This window comes from Halyomorpha halys, unplaced genomic scaffold, assembly GCF_000696795.3.
Source record: "Halyomorpha halys isolate HHAL.00 unplaced genomic scaffold, Hhal_1.1 Scaffold433.1, whole genome shotgun sequence".
Classification (NCBI taxonomy): Eukaryota; Metazoa; Arthropoda; class Insecta; order Hemiptera; family Pentatomidae; genus Halyomorpha; species Halyomorpha halys.
Window position 1 is genome coordinate 482,992 of NW_027115152.1, and position 8,833 is coordinate 491,824.

Consider the following 8,833-nt stretch of genomic DNA (forward strand, 5'->3'; position numbering starts at 1 on the left):
TTTGGAACCTCTGTATTAGACAATCAGTCTGTCGTGTTTGTCTAATCCTAATCAATTGAACATGAACTATTTTATATTTTATATATAATTCTAACTTTATCTTTAATAGATTTTTTTTTTTTAGTTTGGTATTCGACGCCCAGATACATTGGATGACCGCCATATAATTACTAAGCATCAATCTATTTATCCTAAAGAAGCTAAATTACAATTAGTTCACAAAATAGTTGCACATTGTGAGAAGGCTCTCAAAATTGTATCAGATCAAATTTTGGATAAGAAAGGTATTATTGTATGGACCAATTTTTTTTTTCTAGCTATTAATTTTTGTAAATTTTGAACATTATCTAATTATTATGTTCCTGCATGGATTTTCAATAATAAACGTAACTGAATGTTTTGTTCGCAGTATAATAACTATATTGTTTTTTTAATCTTGTTAATATTGTGTCACTTAAAAAGAAAGTATTAACTTTAAGCTAGTTTGATTAAAAACATTGCTTTAAACTTCATATATCCTATTATTTATTCATCGGATGATGTTTCACACTCAGGTAGAGCAGTTAAAGTACTGGAATTAACAATATAAAATGCTGCAGGGATTAATTACTATGAAATGAATTAATAATTTGGTGAAATACAATTAATCGACATTTAGGCGAGTAGACCAACATCTGAAATCAGGGTTTGAATAGGACAAAGTTTAGTCCTAAACCTCATCCAATGAATAAATAAAGGTTAGATGAAGTTTTAAGAGTGTTTCAATTTTCCCGGAAGTTGCTATGGAGAAGAATATGATATAGTGTATTGTTATTATGAAAAACTTAATTTTTTTTATTTTTAAATTGTATTATATAAAATTCAAGTGTTATAATACTATATTTCCTTTAAAAAACATAACACAACTGCTTATGTCGCTAAACATATTTCAATGTCTCTAGTATCGCTTCTTACTTTTTTTCTTTTTTTTTTATATGTACATCATAATTTTTTTAGTTAAACCAGAAGTCAAAAAAGAAACAGGGAAGAAAGATGCCCCACCAATGTCAGCTGAGCAGGAACAACCTAAATCAGATGGTTCTAAGCCAAAGTAAGCTCATTTATTACTTTCTTCAGTAAATTGATATCTTATTTTATAAATTTAAATTTATTTATTACTCATTATTTCTGGATTATAGATGTAGTTTATTTGAAAATTTATGAATAATTTTCCTCAGTGTTTTGATTATCCTGTTTTATTTTTGATTCTTTGATTTTTATTATATCTATTTTTATATAATAAAAAGAATGAATTTTCTTTTAACGATTATGCTTTTATATTAATTAAATTATATTTTTCTCCCATTAGTCAACCTGGTATTGATGAGAAAGATAACTTAAGGATTATCAAAGCTATAATGAGAGTTGGTATTCTTGCTAAAGGACTAATGCTTGCCGATGAGAACAGTGTAAGCCTCGTTGTTCTTTGCGGTGAAATTCCAACAAAAACATTGCTAAATGAAGTCTACGTTGCTCTTGGTACACAGTTAACTGTAAGTATACTTCAAAATTTATTTATTTATAATTAGTATCATATTAATTCCTATGAAACATTGTCTACTTAGATATAGAAATTGATAGATAATTAATATTAATTGCCTTGTGCACAAATAGTCTGATCACATTGACTTGCCAAAAATGAACAAACTTGTAATTTGAAAGTAATTTTGTCTCATTGCTCATACCTTAAATAAAATATTGTTTATTATATGATGTATAGTTTACCAAATCAACAATAGTTGTACTCCAGAAGTTTATTTAATTATAATGCAGTTAATGTTCATTTTTTGTTCTGCTTAGATACATTTATCATTGTAGGGGAGACAGTATTGTACCTGCATACAAAATTTTATTTATTTTTTTTTTTTATTAGTTTTAAAAAAAAAAATTTTCAAGTTATGTTTAAAGCCAGGTTAAAAACTAGTTGGTTTGGGTAGTAAGGGAGTTTATTATGGACTTTTAGATTATTACTTTCTGCTCAAATTATTTGATATAAAGGCTTACTTGTGTGAGAGTTTGATATAAAGACAAAATTGTGTTAGTTCGAAGAACATGTAACTTCTAGATGAAAACTAATCGAGATTATTGATAAACATTAAATATTTAAAAAAATCATAGACGCCAGTATGCTTATTCCAAAGATACAAAGACAAATTTTTCTTACTTCCTGTTTAAACTAGAAATAAGCGGTTAAAATTGTCGAAAGAAGATGATACAAAATATATTTCAAGTAAAATATATACATATGCCAGCTATGTATTTAATAGAATTTGTACCTGTCAGAAAGTTAAAAAAGAAAAACTTCAATTCTTGGTTTTTGGATGATGTTTTAATTTTAAAATTTATATATCTAAATGTTTTTCTTTTTTTATTACAGAACATAGCTCCAGAAGAAAATTACAGTGTAACTTTAGAGAGTGCTGATGGTTCAATCATCGTTACTAGTTCTGGCGAACAGAAAATCACAGTGACTATCAGCCTCACATCTCCACTTCTAAGGGAGATGTTGATGTCTGGGGCAGATGGGGGTCAGTAAACTTATTAAAGACGTAACGATCTTCCTAGGGTCAATTCTCCCTAGCGTCACACCTATAGTCAAGTTATCTTATAAATTTTTAAAGAGAATTTAAAATGAATGTTAACATCAGCTGAGAGGAGATATTATTTGACCCTTGGAATGAGCAGATTATTGAGTCATTATCTTCCATCTCCTCTTTTTTCTTAAAACAATTAAAGCCTGGGCACTTATTAATCACGATATAATTATTTTTAGCAATTCTTAAAATTGTTATTTATATATTACAATTTTTATTATATTAATATGATTTATTTGGAATTAGATAAGAAGACATTTTCCTTTGCCAAATATTATTATTTGTAGTATATTTTACATACATGATTATTTATGACTTAATAATTCAATATACATTCAAGACTAATTGAAATGTCCAGGCTTGCTTCTTGACACTAAGAAAGGCAAATTTTATAAGGCCAAGAAAAGGATTGTATCTGTGCCTCCAGAGGAAAATGCAAAGGGAAAATCAGGCCCTAAAATCTGTTTTTGAATTATTTTCTATAATTGATCATAGATACTTAATAATCTTTTGTTCTTTATCATTTTGGAAGATGACTAATTCTTTTCATGTGCCTATTTTATGTTCCTAAGCTTTCTAGGTGTCACTACTTTACTGTGGAAAACAAAAAATACAAAAAACAAAAAAAAAAAACAAAGACGGATTTTTCACCTTTTGTTTATATCTGCATCATCACAAACTGGCCTCAACCTCTGATTTTCTTTTGCTTTGACATAAATTTTTTGATTTATTTATTTATTTTTATTTATTTGTGCTATGAATATAGTATGTTATTTTAAACTCTTAGCATTTATTTTATAAAACTGTGATATTAATGAAAGCAAGAGGGGATTGGAGAATTTTTGGGGCCGATTTGTGGTAGATTGCAATAAGGTGAAACATCCTATGTATGTACACAGAAGGCGGAACAGTGAGTTTGGGGAACCAGGAGACGCTTGATCAAGCCAAGTGCCTTGAAGCTTTGGCCCAGCTACGACGTGCTAAATGGTTCCAGGTATATTACCTAAACGTATTTACAATATCAATGCTCGTCACTTTCTTCACACACATTCACTCTTTTTCTCTCTTAATCTCTATATATCCTGTGTATGAGAAGAAATATGACTTTGATACCTTTGCCGTTCCTGCCCCTTATCTAATCCCCTCATCATTATAAATATTTTCTTTATTATAATTGGCTGATTATATATTATTCAACAATCCAGTTTATTCTCATAATATTTTTAAAATATTTACAATATCAATTTTTTTAAAAGTAATTCAAAGTACAAAGAATTATAACATATATTTATTATTTTAAGTTGTAACGTATGAGATTTGAATGATTAAATCCTATTTATTCCGTTTTCCTGAATCCCTTTTTCCTGTTCCTTTTTTAAGACTACTTCTCTGGGGCATTGATAGAGTAAAGCCGAACATTGGCCGATCATGCCACTCCCGGATTAATACTGTAATTATTGGCAAAGGTCATTTCCCTACAGACTTTCCAGCTCCCTAAGAAATATATTTACAATATTCACTTTTTTTTTTTTTTTTTATTAACTTGCTTTTAATATTTTGATTATAAATCTTTTTACATTTATCTTGTTTATATGTATATATATATATTTACATATATAGTTAGGTTAATATATTTCCTCTCTTTTCTTTTATTTTTTATTTTTATTTTTCTCATATTTATATTTATCATAATACTTTTTTTGTTGCTGGAAAGGTATAAACTGTAAGGATACCTTTTTTATTCTTTAAACTTTTTTTTTAATTTTTTTTAAATTTGATTTCGTAGTTAGGAAGTTATTGCATGTACAAGACATGAATTAATTGCTGTGATTATTTATAATTAATTTGAATTGCCTATATTACTGATTTTTAATTCACTTTTCTGAAATAACTTTTCAAAGACCAATTTATAAAAAATAATTTAACTATGGCTCTAAAATAAATAAGTCTTGTACATGTAAACATGTTTTCATTATCAAATCTCATATCCCTTGTCTTATTAGGCTAGACCCGCTAACAATCATAGTAGCGTAATGGTGATAAGAATTCTGCGAGATCTCTGCCATAGAAATCCAACTTGGGCCCCCCTTAGTCAGTGGGTGAGTGATGATTTTTAACTTATTCTAATTATTTTTAATTAATGATTTTGATCCTTAAATACTTTGTTTTAATTATAGAAAACATGTTTTACCTAGTTTGTTTAAGTATGTCTGTCATTATTTAATTAGCTACTAACTACAGACCAGGCCTTAGCCATTTATAGTTTGAATAGTGTGAGCACTTTGTGGGCCCTGAGACCTAAATGCTTTTTGATGTTTTTCAACACCAACACGTGTTGGCGATATTCAAATTTTCTCTTAAAGCTTCCTATCATCCTTTTTCATTCAGATTTCGACCGGCCAGGTGCGGATTGGAAAACTGGAAAAATATATCTTATAAAAAAAAATTTTTTTAAATAACCTTTTGAACTTTAAAAAATGTTATTGCTAGTGTGTAAAATAAAAGAATTCGTAAGTAAATAAATTTATTTACCAAAATTATTTCAATAAAAAAAAAAAAAAATTAATAAAGGGGTGCAAAATTCTTAAAAGAGGTAGAACCCAGAACAGTTGTAGCTGGTGGAAGCTAGGACAGTACTAAACACAGCTCTACCCACCACTCCGAACTAGCTAGAAAAGTCGACAACATTATAACCGCAAATTTTGACTTATCCTTAGTTATATGTTTATCATTTATAGTTGCCCACGCACAGCGGAGAATGGGGTGAGTTGAAGGAAAATAATAAAAAAAAAAAAAAAAATAAATGAATATAATCGCAAAAGGATAAAAAGATAAAACAATAAAGAATTACTCCTTAGGCGCCACGTTATTTTTTTCTTGGAAATAACAAAAACCCCGAAGCATTATGCCCACAATATAGCTAAAATATACCACAATTGTTATATAACATATAAACAACACATATAAACAATTGTTAAATTATGACCACTGGTGAATACCTTTACATGTAGATAACAAAACCTGGGGGTGTTATCTACCCACCTGTTGAATTATCATAATATTCCGTGAACAAAAAGAAAAAGTAAATTAACACGTTGAAAGCCGAGAAAGAACAGCTGAACTATATGTACAAAAGTTTAATAATAAGAAGAAATGTATATCAGAGAATGAAAAAGGAAAAAAAAATTCTTATAAATTAATAAAACAGTTAAATCTAATAGGTTGACTTAACCTTAACTTAAATGCTTAATCTTAATAACTATATTTACATTATTATCCAAAAGAGTATAAAAGTGAATATAAAATAAAATTTAGTTCAAACCCCACGTATTCCTTGGGTGCACTCCTGGCCGAACATAAGGTTGTCCGATATTTCCTTTCCGGTCACCGTCTCACCACTCCAGAATTATAGAGATGTAATCTCTAATGATGTAATGCCGCTACTCTCCTGTCCAGGAGTGCTGAAGATTCGTTGCTACGCACTCCACTATATCTCCACTTCTAGTGTTAATGACTGTCTATTAAAGTAAAACACCATAATTTTGAAAAACAAAACATATATGACAACATTTCTCATATGGTGATATTCCGGTTCAAACAGTAAAGACAGAGGGCCTTTAAACTATTACCACTTCACATTGAACAATCGTAACGTGTTCCAAAATCAAATTGTCACCTTCACAAAAACAAATCCCACTCGTCTGAACATACGTGTTCCAAAATCAAACTGTCGCCTTCACAAAAACAAAATCCACACGTCAGAACATATCGCTTGTGTTTTTGTTTTTCCCATGACAACCGTAACACCTCTTGTCTACACAGATCTAGCCAGTGTTTTTATTTCAGCATGACAACCGTAACACCCCTTGTCTACGCAGATATCACCAGTGTTTTTATTTGACCATGGCAACCAAAACAACATGTTGTTAAATGTATTCCCAAGCCACCACGGCTTGACAACAATGTGTTTTCAACTGCAGTCAAAGTGTTATACTGAAAGTAATGAAATACTTAATTTGGCACTAAGTTGTGTTTACTAGAGGTCCATAGTCATCAAACACACTGGACAGAGCACTCGGTTCCATCTACTTAGGCAAAGTCCACAGCTTAATAAAACCAGCTACACATTATATTTATGATCTATAACACTATAGTAAATAAATACTAAAATATGTTTAAAAAAAAAAATATGAGAATTAATAGTTTCCATCTAATTATTGACCATATCCCCTAAGTACTGATATTCAAAAAAATAAATTATAGTTACATTTAATCTTAATTGATCCCTTGATATAATGGCAAAAAAATGTTAATATTATTTAAAATTTCGATGTATTGTTAGCTACCATGCACAATGTATTACTACAAAAATTTCTCATGTGTTTATGCAATGTTGCGTATCTATCCGTTGCTTGAAATATTTCCCCCCTAAAAGTTTATGAATTAACCTAGTTGTGTTTCTGTTGAAAGTTTTCAACTGCAAAAAATATGAATTATCTATTGGATTAAAATGTGTTTAATAATCACTAACCTCCTTTATTTTAGGGAATCGAGCTTTTAGTGGACAAGGTCGTTGGCTGTGTCGGGTTTTCAGCTGCAGAAGCTTTACGGAAAGTATTAGAAGCCATCGCAGGTGGTAAGTTTCCTCATTACTTTCTTTTCTAGCAAGGACTAAAGAGCTTGTGGTGATAACAGTATTTCTTTTGTCATCATCCTTCAGTCATTTTGAAAAATCATGTAAAACTAACACTTCTTATATTATAAGTTTTTTGTTTAATCAAGTTTACACGGATGCAGTTGTAAACTTGTTGGGTAAGCAGTACTTTAGTGTAAGCTACATGTTTCAAACGGAATCCAATATCTAAAGTAATATCCTAATGCTGTAAATGCCAGGTTCTGCTTGTTTTGGGTAATCGTTAATTGAAAGATTGAAAATAAAAGGAAAAATGAAATTTTGTAAATGAATTAAACTATTGCACAAAAAAAAAGAAAATATATATTAAATAAAATAAAACAATAAAATTTAATAACAAACAAAACTATGAAGAAAATTTGAGGAATTATTTAATATAAACTATACTAAACAAAAAAAGAGTTCTTTAACAAAAAAATAAATTAAATATTTATGGTTGATTATAAATTAATTATGTCAGCTGGACGAAAACGAATAGTAATGTTTATCTGACCTTAAGTTGAGGATGAAGGCTGTCTAGATGATAGCTGTAAGAGGATGACGATAAAGTATTAGTTATAGATCTCAGACCCTTTGTGAGATGATAGCTGTAGGAGGATGACGATAAAGTATTAGTTATAGATCTCAGTCCCTTTGTGAGATGAGGATGCAGGCTGCACAGATGATAGCCATAGGAGGTGACGGCAAGGTTTCACAGGTATATTGCAGACACAGTGCGATACATAAAATGACAAGAACTGGTAGTCGTAATGAGGCCTCAAAAATGACTCGTTGTTTTAGTGACAGTCTTTTGTTATAAAACAACTGCTCTATTAAATCGTTATTATAAATAGTTGAATATTCATATTTACGAAAAGTGCTTTACATTATTATTACTAGTAAATTTATTCAATTTAATGAAGTAGATTTATATCAATGTTATTTTGGTGTTTAATATGTTAATGAAAAAAATAAAAATTTCCAATCTTACAAATAAAACGAGAAAAAAAAAGAATGTTTATGTATGTAAAAAGTACCGAACCCTAACACATGAATGTGTGTGGATACAAAAATGAATTACACGACTAACCTCAATAGTTTACGTGAATGAAAGCCGATCTATATATGCCATTAGAATTATTATGAATTTTATAAGGAAAGGGTGATCCTTAATGAAAAAATTTATCGTCAGCTTTTAGATCTAATTGAAAATGTGGGATAATTTGTAATAGATGATATTTGAATCCAGAAAATTTTTTATAAAACAAAATTAATATGAATTTGAAATTTTTATTATTTGCCAACAGATTCTTTTCTTAATATAATCACCAGAGTTTTAGTTTATTTTAAGTCTCTGCTTAAAGAAAGTTAAATACAAAAATTTAATTTTTTAAGTAGTTGAGTTAGGAATCTTGTGCTGATATACTTAGGTATTAGACCAATTTCTTCTAGCTGGAAATAGATTCTTTAAGGTAGAACTATGTATAAGGAACAATCTTCAACGATGTATGTATAAGGATAATATATA

The 8,833-nt window shown here is 29.1% G+C and overlaps 1 protein-coding gene across 6 annotated transcripts in view; it reads left to right on the forward strand.

Moving 5' to 3' along the window:
- The window catches only part of Zn72D (Zinc-finger protein 72D), a 28,422-nt gene that overhangs the window by 12,466 nt on the left and 7,123 nt on the right, over nucleotides 1-8,833 (forward strand). For all 6 annotated transcript variants that reach the window (XM_014423604.3, XM_014423602.3, XM_014423600.3 and 3 more), the window contains exons 13-19: nucleotides 125-284; nucleotides 997-1,090; nucleotides 1,349-1,532; nucleotides 2,417-2,567; nucleotides 3,533-3,627; nucleotides 4,637-4,732; nucleotides 7,179-7,269. In XM_014423604.3, the coding sequence (XP_014279090.1) occupies nucleotides 125-284; nucleotides 997-1,090; nucleotides 1,349-1,532; nucleotides 2,417-2,567; nucleotides 3,533-3,627; nucleotides 4,637-4,732; nucleotides 7,179-7,269 (871 nt within the window). The remainder of the gene's footprint in view (nucleotides 1-124; nucleotides 285-996; nucleotides 1,091-1,348; nucleotides 1,533-2,416; nucleotides 2,568-3,532; nucleotides 3,628-4,636; nucleotides 4,733-7,178; nucleotides 7,270-8,833) is intronic.